This window comes from Oryx dammah, unplaced genomic scaffold (genome assembly GCF_014754425.2).
Source record: "Oryx dammah isolate SB20612 unplaced genomic scaffold, SCBI_Odam_1.1 HiC_scaffold_27, whole genome shotgun sequence".
Taxonomy (NCBI): domain Eukaryota; kingdom Metazoa; phylum Chordata; class Mammalia; order Artiodactyla; family Bovidae; genus Oryx; species Oryx dammah.
Genome location: NW_024070211.1, coordinates 51151829 through 51170839, shown reverse-complemented (window position 1 = coordinate 51170839; position 19011 = coordinate 51151829). Strand labels below are relative to the sequence as shown.

Below are 19011 nucleotides of genomic sequence, written 5' to 3'. Positions count from 1 at the left end.
AAAGTATTGCAGTTTCAGCTTCAGCATCAATCCTTCCAATGAACACCTAGGGCTGATCTTCTTTAGGATGGACACTTTGCATCTCCTTGCAGTCCAAGAGACTCTCAAGAGTCTTCTCCAACACCACAGTTCAAAGGCATCAATTCTTCTGCACTCAGCTTTCTTCACAGTCCAACTCTCACATCCATACATGACCACTGGAAAAACCATAGCCTTGACTAGATGGACCTTTGTTGGCAAGGTAATATCTCTGCTTTTCAATATGGTGTCTAGGTTGGTTATAACTTTTCTTCCAAGGAGTAAGCATCTTTTAATTTCATGGCTGCATCACCATCTGCAGTGATTTTGGAGCCCAGAAAAATAAAGTCTGACACTGTTCCCACTGTTTCCCCATCTCTTTGCCATGAAGTAATGGGACCAGATGCCATGATCTTAGTTTTCAGAAAGTTGAGCTTTAAGCCAACTTTTTCACTCTCCTCTTTCACTTTCATCAAGAGGATTTTTAGTTCCTCTCCACTTTCTGCCATAAAGGTGGTGTCATCTGCATATCTGAGGTTATTGATATTTCTCCCGGCAATCTTGACTCCAGCTTGTGCTTCTTCCAGCCCAGTGTTTCTCATGATGTACTCTGCTTAGAAGTTAAACAAGCAGGGTGACAATATACAGCCTTGATGTACTCCTTTTCCTATTTGGAACCAGTCTGTTGTTTCATGTCCAGTTCTAACTATTGCTTCCTGACCTGCATATAAGTTTCTCAAGAGGCAGGTCAGGTGGTCTAGTATTCCCATCTTTTTCAGAATTTTCCACAGTTTATTGTGATCCACACAGTCAAAGGCTTTGACATAGTCATTAAAGCAGAAGTAGATGTTTTTCTGGAACTCTCTTGCTTTTTCCATGATCCAGCGGATGTTGGCAATTTGATCTCTGGTTCCTCTGCCTTTTCTAAAACCAGTTTGAACATCTGGAAGTTCACAATTCACATATTGCTGAAGCCTGGCTTGGAAAATTTTGAGCATTACTTTACTAGCGTGTGAGATGAGTGCAATTGTGTCGTAGTTTGAAGTGACCCACAAAAGGGAGAATAATCTCAATTGCAGAGATTCTCCTGAGGAAATCTCTTTGAGCTCTGTATGAGGCTCTCCAGCCAAGGCGTCCTCCAACCAAGGAGACAAGCCCCCAGAATATTTGGCTTTATAGGCCAGCATACTTGCTTTTGGGAGAGCCAGAAGGCTGTAGGAAACCAGACTTTACTCTTAAAGGATGCATGCAAAATCTCACACACTCTAAGGCCCAGAGTAGAAGCAATAATTTGAAAGAAACCTAAGTTAGACCCACTTGCTGATACCAGACAGCCTTCCAGAGCAGAAAGAGGCAACTGGGACTCAACTTAGAGACACAGATGCTGGTGACAGCCATTTTGGGGAGCTCATTCTACCATAAGGACATTGGTGCTAGTAAGTGCTGTTGCAGAACCCTCCCTCTAGCTTACCAGCATTGGTACACAGCTTCACCCACCAGCAGACTAGATGCCATCAACCCCTTTCAGCTCCCAGCCACCTAGAAATTTGTTCCTACCCATCAGAGGGGCCCAGGAACTGGACTATTTACCATCAGGCAGACACCAGCTCCCAGATCCTGGACCTTGCAGACAGGCACACCAAGAACTGGCTTTACCCACCAGGGAGCCAGCATTAGCACTGGGACCTGGCCTCACCCACCAGTGGGGCCAACAGCAACTCTGGGACACTCAAAGCCAGAGATTCTGAGATTTAACTCTAACCACCAGTGGGCCAGCACTAGTAACATTACACTGCCTCACTCAACAGCAAGTGAACACCAGTCCCAGGAGCACCCTCAGTTCTGGTGCCTTAGCCCACAGCTAATATCTGGCTGATATTAGCTCAGGGACACCAAAACTTGCAGCCACCCCCACTCAAGACCCAACTCCACCCACCAGTGGGCTGGCACTAGCTCCAGGACTGCCTGGCACCCAGCCCTGTCCACCAGTTGCTGACAGCCTCCATACTTGGAAGGGCCTGGCAACCAATCAGTCTGGAGTAGAGGTAGTCAGTAGTCATCCTGCAATGCCCGCACAGCCCACACAGAGGGCACCCTAGAGCACTGAGCTCTGGTGACCAGAGATGAGTATGCTGCTGGACCCCATAGGACATCTCCTACATAAGGCCACTTATCCAAGATTGAGAAAAGTATCCAACTTACCAACTATATAGAAATAAAAATACAGAATTAGGCAAAATTAGGAGACAGATGATATAGAGGAATAGATCAACACTAGATGATAGAGTAATGGAAATCATTCAAGCTGAAAAGCAAAAAAGTTTTCAATAAGAAGTTTAAGAGTTTAATGTTGTTCTCCAGGACAACATTAAATTTACCAACACTCACATTATAGGGGTCCCAGAATAAAAGAGAAAGAAGAGAACATATTTGAAGACACAATAGCCAAAAACTTTCTTCATCTGGGAAAGGAAATAGACATCCAGGTTCAGGAAGCACAGAGAGTCTCAAACAAGATCAACCCAAAGAGAGGGCCTCCACATTACACACTGTAAATTAAAATGGAAAAAAAAAATAAAGATAGAATATTACAAGCATCAAGGGAAAGGCAACTAGTTACAGACAAAGGAACTCTCATAAGGCTATCAACTGACTTTTCAGCAGAAACTCTGCAGGCCAGAAGAGGGATGGCATGATACAGTTAAATAGATGAAAGGGGAAAAAAGCCTACAACCAAGAATACTCTATGTGGCGGAGTCATCAATAAGATTTGAAGGAGAGATCAGTTTTACATACAAGCAAAAACTAAAGAGTTCAGCATCACAAAACTGACTTTATAAGAAATGTTAAAGGGAGCTCTCTAAGTGAAATATGAAAATTATGAAAGGAAAACATCTCATTGGTAAAGGAAATATACAGTAAAGAAAGATGAACCACTTACAAAACTAAAAGGAAGACTAAAAGGTAAAATAGTGAAATTGAAAGTAATGATAATAGAATAATAGTAGGGGACTTTAAGACCTGACTTAATCAATGGACAGATCATCCAGACAGAAAAAGTAATAAGGAGACACTGGCCTTAGACAATACATTAGACCAGATGGACTTAATAGATCATATATACAAAACACTTCAACCAAAAGCAGCAGAATACACATTCTTTCTAAGTGCATATGGAACATTTGCCAGGATATATCACATGCTAGGCCACAAAACAAGTTTCTATAACTTAAAGAAAAATGAAATCATATCAAGCATCTTTTCTGATCATTACTGTAGGGGTCTAGAAATCAACTATAAGGGAAAAAAACTAAAAGAAAACCCCACAAACACATGGAAGCTAAACAATATGCTACTAAACAACCAATGAGCCACTAAAGAATCAAAGAGGAAATAAAAAGTACCTGGAGACTAATGAAAATGAAAACACAATCCAAAATCTATGAAACACAGACAAAGCAATTCTAAGAGAGAGGTTTATAGCAATACAAGCCAACCTCAGGAAATAAGAAAACCTCAGTTAACAACCTAACCTTATACCTAAAGAATAGAAAAAGAATAAATCCAAAATTAGTAGAAGGGAAAAAAATCCCAATGATTAGAGCAGAAATATACAAAATAGTTCGGTTGCTCAGTCATGTCCAACTCTTTGTTACCCCATGGACTGCAGCATGCCAGGCTTCCCTGTCCATCACCAACTCCCAAAGTCTACTCAAACTCATGTCCATTGCATCGGTGATGCCATCCAACCATTTCATCCTCTGTCCACTTCTCCTCCTGCCTTCAGTCTCTCCCAGCATCAGGGTCCTTTCGAATGAGTCAGTTCTTTGCATCAGGTGGCAAAGGTACTGGAGTTTCAGCTTCAACATCAGTCCTTCCAATGAACACCCAGGGCTGATCTCCTTTAGGATGGACTGGTTAGATCTCCTTGCAGTCCAAGGGACTTTCAAGAGTCTTCTCCAACACCACAGTTCAAAAGTATCAATTCTTCAGCACTCAGCTTTCTTTATAGTCCAACTCTCACATCCATACATGACTACTGGAAAAACCATAGCTTTGACTAGACAGACCTTTACAAAACAGAGACTTAAAAAAAATAGAAAGGATCAAAAAAAAAAAAATAGAAAGGATCAATGAAACTAAGAATTTTTATCTTTGAAAAGATAAAATTGATCAACCTTTAGTCAAATTCATCAAGAAATATATAAATAAAGGCCCAAATAAAATCAGAAATGAAAAATGTTATAACTTATATCACAGAAATACAAAGGATCACAAGAGATTACTATGAACTGTTACCTGCCAATAAAATGGACAAATTCCTAGAAATGTACAATCTCCCAAGACTGAATCAGGAAGAAATAGAAATTTTAAGCACACCAATTAGCAGTAATGAAACTGAATCAGTGATAAAACAAAAATTCTTCCAAACAAAATCTGGACCAGGCAGCTTCACAAGTCAATTCTACCAAACATTTAAAGAAGAATCAATACCCATTTTCTCAAACTATTCCAAAAAATTGCAGAAGGAACACTTTCAAACTCATTCTAATGAGGTCAGTATCACCCTGATAACCAATCCAGCCAAAGACACCACAAGAAAGAAAATTACAGGTCAATATCACTGATAAACGTAGATGTAACAATCCTCATCAAAATTTTAGCAAACCAAATTCAACAATACAGTAAAAGAGTCATATACCATTAACAAGTGGGACTTATCTCAGGGATGCAAGGATGGTTCACTATTTGCAAAATCAATCAACATGATACACATTAGCAAACTGAATAAAAACCATATGATCATCTCAATAGGTGCAGAAAAAAGTCTTGGACAAAATTCAACATCCATTTATGATAAAAACTCTCAAAGTGGGTGCAGAATGAATATAAGTGAAAGTGTTAGTCACTCAGCAATGTCCGACTCTTTGCAACCCCGTGGACTGTAGCCCGTCAGGTTCCTCTGTCTATGGAATTCTCCAGGCAAGAATACTGGAGTGGGTAACCTCTCCCTTCTCCAGGGGATCTTCCCAACCCAGGAATCAAACCAAGGTCTCCTGCTAACATCATACTCAACAGTGAAAAGCTGAAAGAACTTCCTCTAAGATTAGGAAAAAGACAAGGTTTCCCACTCTCTCCACTTTTATTCCACATAGTATGGGGAGTTCTAACCACAACAATCAGATAAGAAAAGAAATCCTAATTGGTAAAGGAAGAATGGAAACTCACTGTTTGCAGGCGAGATGACACTATGTATAGAAAATTGTAAAGATGCTACCAAAAAATTACTAAAACTCAATGAATTTGGTAAAGTTGCAGAATACAAAATTAATACAGAAATCTGCTGTTTCTATACACTAAAAAACTATCAGAAAGAGAATTTAAGTAAACAATCTTTTTACAATGCAATGAAAGAATAAAATATACAAGTATAAATATAAGGAGGCAGAAGACTTGTACTTGGAAACTGCAAGACACTGATAAGAAACTGAAGACAAGGAAATGGAAAGATACACCATGCTCATGAGTGTGACTGGACCAAACTAACTCCTTTTTGTCAACTCTAACTTAGGGCCACTGTCCAACCCCCTCTCCTTTACACATGATTAAGCTTTAGCCTAATTCACAAGGAATATGCCCAAGTCAGATGAATTCCCATTCAACTTTTATCTTTGTCTTCGTGTGATACCTGAAAACTGGAGATATGTTTTTGCTGACACAGATGGTTAACGGTCATAAGACATTCAAGTGGAGGAAAACTCCCCAGTTCCCATCTGTGTAGACATGCTTCTCTCTAGTAGTCAGATTCTGTCTTTGGCTTTGATCCTTTTAAACTCCCTTGCACCCTTTCAGTGGTTCTAAGTGCACCTGTGAATGCCTCTAGATCATTTGTTCAATATTTCCTGCCTGTGTGTAAGATACCCACAATATACTTCCTACACGCACTTTATGAATTGCCTGCCTCATTTTTCAACCTCAAAGTTTCTTCTCAGTTTACAAGGTATTATTCAGTATCTCTGACTCCCAATATCATGGATTGGAAGAATTATTTTATATGGAAACACAAAAGACCCTGAAGAGCCGAAACAATCCAGAGAAAGAACAAAGCTAGAGGTATCACACTCCTTTATCTCAAATTGCACTGTGTGCCTGTTTTTGACTATTGTAGTTTTACAGTGCATTCAATTGAAACAATATTCAATTAATCTACAGCAAAGGAGGCAAAAATATGCAATGGGGAAAGGCAGTCTCTTCAATAAACGATATTAGGAAACTGAACAGCTATATGCAAAAGAATCAAACAGGACTACTTTCTCACACAATATAAAAGAAAAAACTCAAAATGTATTTAAAGACATATATATAAGATCTGAAACCATACAACTTCTAGAAGAAACCATAGGTAGCATGCCTTTTGACATCAGTCTTAGTGATATATATTTTTTTTTTCTTTTTTTTTTGCTATGTCTCCTCAGGCAAGGGAAACAAAAGCAAAAACAAACAAATGGAGCTACATCAAAAAAGATGCTTTTGCACAGTAAAGGAAACTATAAACAAATGGAAGGCCACCCACTTCCAAAATCAGAGTATTTGCTTGTAAATGATGTATCAAATAAGAAATTAATATCCAAAATATACAAGGAACTTATAAAACTCAATGCTAAAAAACAAATAACCCAACTTTTAAAATGGCCAGAGGACCTGAATAAACATTTGTCCAAAAAAGATATACAACAGCAAGATTCCCCTATGACCCACCTCCTAGAGTAACGGAAATAAAAACAAAAATAAACAACTGGAACCTAATTAAACTTAAAAGCTTTTGCACAGCAAAGAAAACTATAAACAAGGGGAAAGACAACCCTCAGAATGGGAAAAATAATAGCAAATGAAACAACTGTCAAAGGATTAATTTCAAAAATATACAAGCAACTCATAGAAATAAATACCTGAAAAACAAACAACCCAATCAAAAAGTGGGCAGAAGACCTAAACAGACATTTCTCCAAAGAAGACATACAGATGGCTAGTAAACAGATGAAAAGATGTTCAACATCACTCATTATTCAGTTCAGTTCAGTTCAGTCATTCAGTCGTGTCTGACTCTTTGCGACCCCATGAACCACAGCATGACAGGCCTCCCTGTCCATCCCCAACTCCTGGAGTCTACCCAAACTCATGTCCATTGAGTCAGTGATGCCATCTAACCATCTCATCATCTGTTGTCCCCTTCTTCTCCCACCTTCAATCTTTCCCAACATCAGGGTCTTTTCCAATGAGTAAGCTACTTGCATCAGGTGGACAAAACACTGGCGTTTCAGCTTCAACATCAGTCCTTCCAATGATCATCCAGGACTGATGTCCTTTAGATGGACTGGTTGCATCTCCTTGCAGTCCAAGGGACTTTCAAGAGTCTTCTCCAACACCACAGTTCAAAAGCATCAATTCTTCAGCACTCAGCTTTCTTTAAAGTCCAACTCTCACATCTATACATGACTACTGGAAAAACCATAGCCTTGACTAGATGGACCTTTGCTGACAATGTAATGTCTCTGCTTTTTAATATGCTGTCTAGGTTGGTCATAACTTTCCTTCCAAGGAGTAACCATCTTTTAATTTCATGGTTGCAATCACCATCTGCAGTGATTTTGGATACCAAAAAAATAAAGTCACTCATTATTAAGAGAAATGCAAATCAAAACTACAATGAGATACTACCTCACATGGTCAGAATGGCTCTCATCAAAAACTCTACAATGAATGCTGGAAAGGGTATGGATAAAAGGGAAACCTCTTGCACTATTGGTGGGAATGTAAATTGATACAGCCACTATGAAGGACAGTATGGAAATTCCTTTAAAAACTAGGAGTAAAACCAACATACGACCCAGCAATCCACTCTGAGGCATATACCCTGAGAAAACCAAAACTGAAAAAGACACATAAATTGCAGTTTTATTTACAATGGCTAGAACACGGAAGCAACCTAGATGTCCATTGACAATGAATGTATAAAGAAGCTGTGGTACATATACACAATGGAATATTACTCAGCAAGAAAAAGGAATACATTTGAGTCAGTCCTAATGAGATGGATGAACCTAGAGTCTCTTGTACAGAGTGAAAGAAGTCGGAAAGAGAAAAACAAATATTACATACTAACAAATATATATGGAATCTAGAACGATGGTACTGATGAACCTATTTGCAGAGCAGCAATGGACAGAGAACAGACATATGGACACAGCTGCAGGGGGAGGCAGGAGAGGGTGAGATATATACAGTTGTATCTCAATAAAATGGGAAGTGAAAGAAAACTGCAATGAGCTTCAAACAATACTTCCAAAAGAACAAACACCAAATTAGGTGACTGTTTCATGCATATACCATGCTATACCACAAATGACTCTGTTTTCTTTAATCCCCAGTAGGCTATAGGGTATAAAGGGAAACAAGGGTAAAACATATTATGAGCTAAAAATGCAACAGGTGTCCTCAGAATGAGAGGCTTCCCTTTGGAGAGAATGAGGATGTAGCAAAAGCCTGAGTACAGCTGCAAATGATAGAAGGAAAGAAATACATAGTCCAAGTTCCCTAAAATTATCATACTGGGATACAGGGGCAACTCAGATGAGGTCTATTGCATTAGAGCTACTACAAAAGTACAAAACATCTTAACCCCAGTCTTGTACACCAATTCCCATACACCTGACTTCTTAGAATCTCTACAGCATCCCTTTGCACACTGAGCTACCACCCCATTCTCATCAGCACCCCAGGTGAAGGGTGGTGAGGGCCTTCATGTTTTTCTCTGCCCTGCACTGCAGCAAAAATTATACAATATTTTATAAATAGTGGCCCTCTGGCAAACCAAAAAGAGCAGTCACACATTAGCCAGAATACCATCTACCTAAGTAATGCTGATCCTCAATAAAATCGGAAGGGTGAATTTTAAAGAAATATCTGCATATTTTTAATGCTGATAAGCAATTCATGAGATCACTTAGACATATGCCACTCCTTCCCTCTGCTTTGTAACTTTTGAGAGGCTGGACTAAGAATTCCATTGATTTTTCTATCAAGACAACTCTTGTTACACTTTCTTTCACATCCTCTTGGCCTCACCTCTTGATTTCAGATGTGGCTGCAGTGAACAGTTCTGTACTGCCTTCCATTCATGTAGAGAGAGCAGAGCTTCTGCGCAGAAAAGCGTCTTATGCTTTGTGCTGTGAGGCTTCTTTGATGCCATAACATGGGGGCTTCCCCGATGGCTCAAGTGGTAAAGAATCTGCCTGCAATGCAGGAGACGTGGGTTTGATTCCTGGGTTGGGAAGATTCCCTCTCGAAGGAAATGGATACCCAACTCCAGTTTTCTTGCCTGGAGAATCCCACGGGCAGAGGAGCCTGGTGGGCTACAGACCATAGGGTCACGAAGAGTCAGATGCGACTGAGCATGCATGCACAAGACCCTCAGGGTAGCCCATTCTGCACTCACACATGAGCAGCTGGAAGCAGGTGTAATATTAACATGCTCAAGAGTAACCTGCATCAACAGAGGATGAGAGCTGATGGGTTAGATGCTACCATCCTCCACCCTAACCATCCTCAGACGGATGAAGTTCAGGCAAGTTCATCCCAGCCGCCTCATATTGGTTTCTCCTAGTTTTACTCTCCCTGATCCTTTACTCCTGCTTTCTGGGATCACCTCTCCAACTGCACACATGTCATATCTTCAGGCTCTTTCACAGGAAATCATCTAAGACATCAAAAGCAATGCTCTTCTATCCTTCCACCTCTCCCAACTTGTTCACTCTCTCCTTCCTCCATAAAGGATTTCAGATTCGTGGGAGGGCTCTGAGTGAGGTGTGCAGCAAGGGTGAGAGTCACGTCCCCAGCTCTAAGTCTGGCAGCTACCAGTGCTGGGCACCCTTGATTTTAACAAGAATCATCTCTGAGAGCATGAAGGTCTGTAATGAAAATCATTCAAGGTCTTTCAGATAGAAAGGCCTTATATGCTCACATACTCATTTGGGCTTAGATGCCTGGGGCTTATTTTTTCATTGAATTTATGGGACGCAAATCCATAACTTTTTAAATACATCTGGCAACTTCTACCAGTTGTGAGAACTCCAAACTTTGGGTCATCACACAGTATGCTTAAAAACTCTCTGGATGGGTGGAGCACACAACACTAGAAGCTGATTTTGGAAAAAAGTGGATGCTTTACCAGAGATTACAGGGCAAGTGGTCTGTTTATGACCCAGGGTAATCTGAGCAGTGCCAACTACCCCAACCCCACTCACAGCACCTTTCTTTCTTTAGTGAAAGAGTCTACTGTCATGGAAGCTATGAGGGTAGAATTGGCTAAAAGAAAAACTGCTGGTAACTTCAGTGTTTTCTGCAATCCCTCCCCACACCTACACCTACCACCACTCCCCCTCTCACCCCCACCCCCAGCCAAAAAAAGAAAAGCTATGTATTGCTAAAATAGCCTGATGGCTCCAATTCTACCATTTGTTCTTCCAAACATTTACACTGTCTGTTATTTAAGAACACATCAGTTTTTACCAAAAATTTAAATAAATGCAACCAGTATCCCCCTGTCCAAATCTTTAATGTCAGAAAAGTTTGAGTGCAAACCTTAATATTCAAATGAAAATTTTTAAATAAAGGAAATAACTTTCAAATATTATTCCTTCAGTTCAGTTCAGTTGCTCAGTCTTGTCCAACACTTTGCAACCCCATGAACCACAGCATGCCAGGCCTCCCTGTCCATCCCCAGTTTCTGGAATCCACTCAAACCCATGTCCATTCTGTCAGTGATGCCATCCAACCATCTCATCCTCTGTCATCCCCTTCTCCTCCTGCGCTCAATCTTTCCCAGCATCAAGGTCTTTTCAAATGAGTCAGCTTTTTGCATCAGGTGGCCAAGTATTGGACTTTCAGCTTCAACATCAGTCCCTCCAATGAACACGCAGGACTGATCTCCTTTAGGATGGACTGGTTGGATCTCCTTGCAGTCCAAGGGACTCTCAAGAGTCTTCTCTAACACCACAGTTCAAAAGCATCAATTCTTCTGTGCTCAGCCTTCTTCACAGTCCAACTCTCACATCCATACATGACCACTGGAGAAACCATGGCCTTGACTAGACGGACCTTTGTTGGCAAAGTCATGTCTCTGCTTTTGAATATGCTGTCTAGGTTGGTCATAACTTTCCTTCCAAGGAGCAAGCAACTTTTAATTCCTGGCTGCAATCACCATCTGCAGTGATTTTGGAACTCAGAAAAATAAAGTCTGACACTGTTTCCCCTGTTTCCCCATCTATTTCCCATGAAGTGATGGGACCAGATGCCATGATCTTTGTTTTCTGAATGTTGAGCTTTAAGCCAACTTTTTCCCTCTCCTCTTTCACTTTCATCAAGAGGCTCTTTAGTTCTTCTTTGCTTTCTGCCATAAAAGTGGTATCATCTGCATATCTGAGGTTATTGATATTTCTCCCAAAAATCTTGATTCCAGCTTGTGCTTCCTCCAGCCCAGCGTTTCTCATGATGTACTCTCATGATGTACTCTATTAAATAAGCAGGGTGACAATATGCCACCTTGACATACTTCTTTTCCTATTTGGAACCAGTCTGTTCTTCCATGTCCAGTTCTAACTGTTCCTTCCTGACCTGTATACAGGTTTCTCAAAAGGCAGGTCAGGTGGTCTCTTAAGGAGACATAAAACTCAAATGATACAAAAGAAAAACTGCAAGATACAGTCAAATATGAGCACAGTGTAAGGTTTAAATCAGCCAAATAAGCATTTTAAACAATTATATGCTTCACAGGCTAGAAAGGATTATTAATCTCGGCCACTGAATATTTATTCAGTAAGCAAATTTAAATTTAGTTGATATTTCTAAATCTGTAAACTAGTAATATCTTTTTAAACTAGTTGTAATATTATTCCATTTTAAAATTAGTTAAATTTTTAAAGAGAAAAATGTCTATTCCATTTTACATATCTTTGTCTCAACATAGAATATTTTAGATATTTACAAATCTAAAAGAAGATGCTATGATTTTATACAACATGGTGTGATAATCTTAACATCATCAGTACAAATAGGTTCACAATTAAAACGTGTACTTTGAAATGTTGAAGCACATTCACCTAAAATATTTCTCTGGAGTTTTTTTTCAATCTGAAAGAATCCTTAACTTCAAAGTATTAGAAATCTTCTCTGTATGAAGCCACTCACATTCCATTTCATAGTTCATTCTGAGATTTTCAAATATGTTCCAAAACAAATAATGTTTGCTTTGAACCTCCAGTTACACTCAACTTCCAGGAATTACCAGAATATAACTCAATGATATTAAACTCAATATAATTATTTGACAGTAAATCTTACTGCAGTAAAATCTAATTTGTCCAGCACTTGATTAGCTGAAAATGTCTCTTAACTAACTTTTCCACATGACAACGATAATTTAACATCAAAATAATGAAAAAGAACGCCAAGATCTAAAAAATCTCCTGTAGCTAAAAGTGCTAGAAGAGACATCTCTTCAGAAACCAAGTTAGCTATTCTCGTTTTAAACTCAAACTGGGGCTCAGCAAGATAAGTGACTCTGCAACAGTCATAGAGCCACTAGTGAAAAACCTGTAATCCAACTCTGTTTCTCAGCTCTAGCACTGCTTCTGCTAGCTCATCTTCACAATTCTTTTGTTCAGAATACTCAAGTATTCTGCACATACTAGGTAATTACAGCTTACAGCTCCTTTATTAAGACAGTTATTTTTCCTAAAATAAATACCTCCTAGGTATTCTCCATCAGAAAAGAAATAGAGCACAGAAAGTTTTAATCAGAAATTCAGTAAGTTATTTGCAAGTGTGAAAACTAGTAAACAACATTATTACAAAAGCAATAAAATATGTGCCATATATCATATACTAACGCATATATATGGGATCTAGAAAGATGGTACTGATGAAATTATTTGCAAGGCAGCAATGGAGACACAGATACAGAAAACAGACTTAGGCACGTGGGAGGTAGAAGGGAGGAGGAAGGAGAGGGTGGGATATATGGAGAGAGTAACATGCAAACTTACATTACTATATGTAAAATACTTAGCCAATGGGAATTTGCTGTATGAGTCAAGGAACTCAAACCAGAACATATATGAAAATCTCAGAATGAACTATGAAATGGAATGTGAGTGGCATCATACAGAGAAGATTTCTAATACTTTGAAGTTAAGGATTCTTTCAGATTAAAAAAAAACTCCAAATAAATATTTTAGGTGAATGTGCTTCAACATTTCAAAGTACATGTTTTAATTGTGAACCTATTTGTACTGATGATGTTAAGATTATCACACCATGTTGTATAACAATCTAGAGGGGTGGGATGGAGAGGAAAGTTGGAGGGAGGTTCAAGATAGAGGGGACATATGTATACCTATGGTTGATTCATGTTGATGTTTGGCACAAATCAACACAATTCTGTCAAGCAATTATCATTCGATTAAATATAAATAAATTAAAACATTTTTAAGTGATGAGATATTGGTAAATTACCGTAGACAACTGTGGTAAAAATCTGACTTGCGTCTTGGATTTTTCTTTGCTGGGCAGTTTATCCTGCATGAAAAAACACACATACAAACCAAACTATTACTCTCTTAATGCTGAAATTGATTAATTCAACCAAATGTTATTGAGTGCTTAATATAAAGTAAAACACATTACCATCTAAAATATAGTAAAACATACTTAACAGATAGCAGGCTATTGTGTACAAAAAATCATAAGAAATCTACAAAAGATTATTATAGTTAATGAATATTCAGCAAGATCACAGGATTCAATATTAATATACAAAATTGTATTTCTAGATGCTATAATAACAGTGAACAAACAAAAACTGTATTTCCAGATGCTAACAATGAATAATCCAAAATTGAAATTAAGAAACTAACTTACAACAGTATTGAAAAAGATAAAATATTTAGGAATCAATTTAGCAGAAGTGCAAGACCTAGGAATGGAGAAGACTTCCTGTTATTAATCCTTAAGTGCCATCTTATCTCTGTTGGCTTCCTCCCTTAACCTTGCCCACACCTCTCCAAATGGTCGTTTTATAAACTTTCTTCAATTTAACCCTTCTGAGCATGCCATCTGTTTCCTGTTTGGTTCCTAATATAATTTTCAGTTCAGTTCAGTCGCTCAGTCGTGTCCGACTCTTTGCGACCCCATGAATCGCAGCACACCAGGCCTCCCTGTCCATCACCAACTCCAGCAGTTCACTCAGACTCACGTCCATCGAGTCCGTGATGCCATCCAGCCATCTCATCCTCTGTTGTCCCCTTCTCCTCCTGCCCCCAATACCTCCCAGCATCAGAGTCTTTTCCAATGAGTCAACTCTTCTCATGAGGTGGCCAAAGTACTGGAGTTTCAGCTTTAGCATCATTCCTTCCAAAGAAATCCCAGGACTGATCTCCTTCAGAATGGACTGGTTGGATCTCCTTGCAGTCCAAGGGACTCTCAAGAGTCTTCTCCAACACCACAGTTCAAAAGCATCAATTCTTCTGTGCTCAGCCTTCTTCACAGTCCAACTCTCACATCCATACATGACCACAGGAAAAACCATAGCCTTGACTAGACGGATTTTACATTACCAGAATTAAAACTGCTTAAGAGTTAAGGTCTTCCTTAAGTTAGCTTTTATTTTGATTTTCAGATACTGGTCTATTGGTCTACTGCTCTATTTTAAGCCTGGTGTAATCCAAATTTAACCATTCTGATGAAATGACCAGAATCTATGAATGTGCCTGGTTAAAATCAACAATAATGTTATGAAGTTGTCTGGTTTAATCAACTACCACCTTTCAAAATTTAATAAGGTTGATTTAAATATAGTTATAATATGTTCTGAGTTATGGTTGTTAAAATTATCACCAAGCTGTTGGCTTCATACCCAACTGTTTTACTCTCATCTCCTTTTTAAGCAATAACATAAAGAAGATAGGATGAAGGAAAACAGAATGAGCATATAAATGCAAAACTACTTAATTTAACAACTAGAAAAAGCATTTGGGTAGAGATAAGCTGACAGTTTTTCCCTCTTCTTTGCCCACAATCTGTAGTGGATTTTTTTTTGGGGGGGGGAGGGGCTTCGTGCTCTTTGGATATTTGTATTTTTAAACACTGGAAAGTTCTTCAACTGAAACTCAAAATGCCTTATGTTTTAAGTAATTTTAAAAATGAAATGAGCAGTTGCTAGAAATTTATATTTCTGGTAAATACCTAACTTAAGAGTTCAAATTGCTATTCCTGAAAAATGCCATATCACTCTAAACCTTCCACTAATGAGCTGAACATATTAAAATCTCCTTCAGCAAATATGATTTTACCACCTGCTCACTTTTCAAACTAAATGAATACATAAGTAAATGTCACATAAAAATGGCATTTCTAAAAGTTTAATCCATTCTGTTTGTTTCAGGTTAAAATATAAAAAAACTTCCACCCTTTCAAAAGGAAAATTATACTCAAACTTAGCATAAATGAAAGTATCAAGAGTTTTTAAATTACAGATCAAAGCAGGGAGAGAGGGACCTCTGCTGCTTAAAAAATATATATATAGTATATAGAAAATGTGAATAATTCTAGACATGCTTATGCCTGTTCTTTCAAAAGCCCACTGCTTTTTCAATAATATAGGTTCTTTTGCAGGGAGGGAAGTGTAATTTCCAAACATCATTTTTATTAATATAAAGCAAAACTTAACTGCCAAATGGTTTTTAGTGGAAGCTTTTTAGTTGTAAACTTGTCAATTGGGGCTTTGTGAAATAACAGCTATTGAGAAATAACATTGCAAATATCCTAAATGTGTATTTTAAATTTCTACACCATAGAATACGATTCAAGATTAGCTCAGAGATTGATACAAGCATCAAGAAAATATTGATTCATGTAATCTACAACTCAATGTTACTTTTAACATTTTCATAGTAAACTCTAACACTACCACCACACCCCCACCTCAAATATCATAAAGCCCTTGTAAAGGAAAGAACTATAGTTCAGTGTCAAACCAAGAAGCTAAGCAAAGTTTGCAGGCTTAAAAGCAACTGTTTTCTGTTCAGTACCAGGAGGCTTAGAGGGCCCCTTCCATACAAGCCAGGAGTTAACCATTGTTTTCTAGCTAGCCCAGAATAACATCCACACTTAACATCTTCCTATTCTCTCCTGACATTTAAAAGTTCGATCATTGTTCAGCATCTGTTTACTGCTACCCTTCAATTCAATAAACAGTTCTGTAAAGTAACTACTGCAACTATGTTACAGAGCAAGGTTCCTTGGCCACAGGCAGAGCAAGCCAAAACAATGAGACTGGGAGGTTTGTGGCAAAAACAGGGCTTAACTCACAAGGAAACCAAGAAGGAGACAGGACAGCAAATCTCAAAACTGGGGGCTGGGATATTCATGGGAAAGCAGCAGGGCCTTCGGAGGAGGCCTGGGGAGCCTAGTGCCTAGGGAAAGGTGATTGGGAACTGGTGTGGTAGGCGTCGTAATTAGTTCTGTGAGTGCTAAGTTGCTTCAGTCGTGTCCAACACTTTGTAACCCTATGGACTATATAGCCTGCCAGGCTCCTCTTGCCAGGATTCTCCAGGCAAGAATACTGGACTGGGTTGCCATTTCCTCCTCCAGGGGATCTTCCCGACCCAGGGATGGAACCCAGGTCTCCTGTGGCTCCTGCACTGGAGCCAGTTCTTCATCACTGAGTCGGACACAACTGAGCGACTGAACTGAACTGAACTTCATCACTGACCCACCGGGAAGCCCAATTAGTTCTGCGAGGTGTAACTAAGATATACGCGATGAACAGGATCTGGGGCTTCCGTGGTGGCTCAGTGATAAAGAATCTGCCTGCAATGCAAGGGCCACAGGAGACATAGTTTCCATTCCTGAGTTGGAAAGACACCCTGGAGAAGGAAATGGCAACCCATTCCAGGATTCTTGCCTGGAGAATCCCCTGGACAGAGGAATCTGGTAGACTTCAGTCCATGGGATCGCAAAGAGTCGAACAGGACAACATACTGACTCAACAAGAACAAACAGGGTCTAAGGGTGGAGTTGTCAGCCCTCTGATGTCAAAAGGTCACCAAGCCAGATACTTGCACATGGCCAGTTGCAAGGTCACGAGCCTACCCAGTCTTAATTAGCTCAGACATAAATAGACACAGCTGATTCCAACCTCCTAAAAAACAACTCTGAGCCTGCAAGTCTTTTGTGACAAAAATTAAAAGGGAACTTGAGTGAAGTCTGGTGAAATGGATTTGACTAACAATGATTAGCCAAGGTTTTGATGCTTTTGAACTGTGGTGTTGGAGAAGACTCTTGAGAGTTCTTTGGACTATAAGTAGATGAAACCAGTCAATCCTAAAGGAAATCAATTCTGAATATTCATTGCAAGGACTGATGCTGAAGCTCCAATAGTTTCACAACCTGAATCAAAGAGCCAACTCACTAGAAAAGGCCCTATGCTGGGAAAGATTGAAGGCAGGAGAAGGGGATGACAGAGGGCGAGGTGGTTGGATGGCATCACTGACTGGATGGACATGAGTTTGAGCGATCTCCAAGACATGGTGACAGACAGGGAAGCCTGGCATGCTGCAGTCCTGGGAGTCGCAAACAGAAGGAGATGACTGAGTGACTGAACAACAACAAAGTTTTATATTCTGGAGAAGGGAATGGTAACCCACCCCAGTATTCTTGCCTGAAGAATCCCATGGACAGAGGAGCCTGGGGATCCTCCTCCAGGGGACCTTCCCGACCCAGGGATGGAACCCAGGTCTCTTGTGGCTCTCGCATTGCAGCCAGGGCATCCTCACTGAGTTGGACACAACTGAGCGACTGACCTGAAATGAACTTCATCACTGACCCACCAGGAAGCCCAATTAGTTCTGGGAGGTGTAACTAAGATACACACATGGATACAGTCCATGGGGTCGCAAAGAGTCAGACACGACTGAGTGACTAACACAAGGTTTTATATGCATCTTTTGTTACATGCCATGGGAATCTTGTCCTAAGAAGAAATTCCATTTGACACTGACCACACCATGGTATCTTATATTATTTGAATTTCATAATATCCTTAGAAGGAAGGAATAGTTATTCTGATTCTTCCCTTTTGCACAAAAGAGAGAGAAGACAGATCAAGTGATTTGCCCAAAATTGCACCGCTATGAAGGGGCTTGTATTCCAATCCTAGAGCCCAAACCAAAGGCAATTCCCCACCCGGAGCTTTCCCCACCCAAACACACCCACCATTAGTACAGTGGGAGCACTCTGGAACTGTAATTTAAACTGCTGACACACTGCTCCACTGATGTGTTTGGTTGTTATGACAACACCAAGTACAAACGGTTGGGAAGAGTACATATAAAAGTTTTCACCGGAAAATTTCAGTATCCCAGAGCACAAGTGCGACAAAGAAGCTGTAACCCGCGGGATCACACTTAGGAAGTCCGGAAAACCTAGGCTTCTATCACTTTTGAAATACTAAGGAAGCTTCGCCGCGGGGAGGAGCCTACCCAGGGGCCAACCTCTCACCTGCTCGCTGCTCATGGCTGCAAGGATACGCCGGCGGCACCGGGTGGCTCCTGGATCGTTCCTGCCAGCGCCCCCACGAAACCCCTCGGAAGAGAGATACGACCCCCGGCGACACGGCAGTCTCTGCTTCCTCCTCTCCGGGGCCGTCTAGCGTCCCGGCTGCGTTCGTTGCTAAGCAACAGACCCGCGCACGTTCCTTTTCCGGTCATCTGGTGCTCCTGGGACCGCACTGTGGAACTAGCAGTGCGTTCCAGTGGGAGGCACTTTCCAAGGCGCTGGGTGGCGCCTGAGCCAAAGGGGTACTTACGCAGCGGGTGCATTGAACAACTAAAGGCGGTGGGTGCTCCTCCTTCTGCCTGGAGAAGTAAATACCGTTTG

At 40.1% G+C, this 19011-nt stretch overlaps 1 protein-coding gene across 1 annotated transcript in view; it reads right to left on the bottom strand.

Moving 5' to 3' along the window:
- Positions 1 to 18805, bottom strand: part of DNAH7 (dynein axonemal heavy chain 7) — a 261928-nt gene extending 243123 nt beyond the window's left edge. The window contains exons 1-2 of the mRNA XM_040228896.1: positions 18634 to 18805; positions 13591 to 13653 (exon numbers count right to left, since the gene is read on the bottom strand). Of these exons, the coding sequence (XP_040084830.1) occupies positions 13591 to 13653; positions 18634 to 18648 (78 nt within the window). The 5' untranslated portion in view covers positions 18649 to 18805. The remainder of the gene's footprint in view (positions 1 to 13590; positions 13654 to 18633) is intronic.
- Positions 18806 to 19011: the final 206 nt, after the last annotated feature.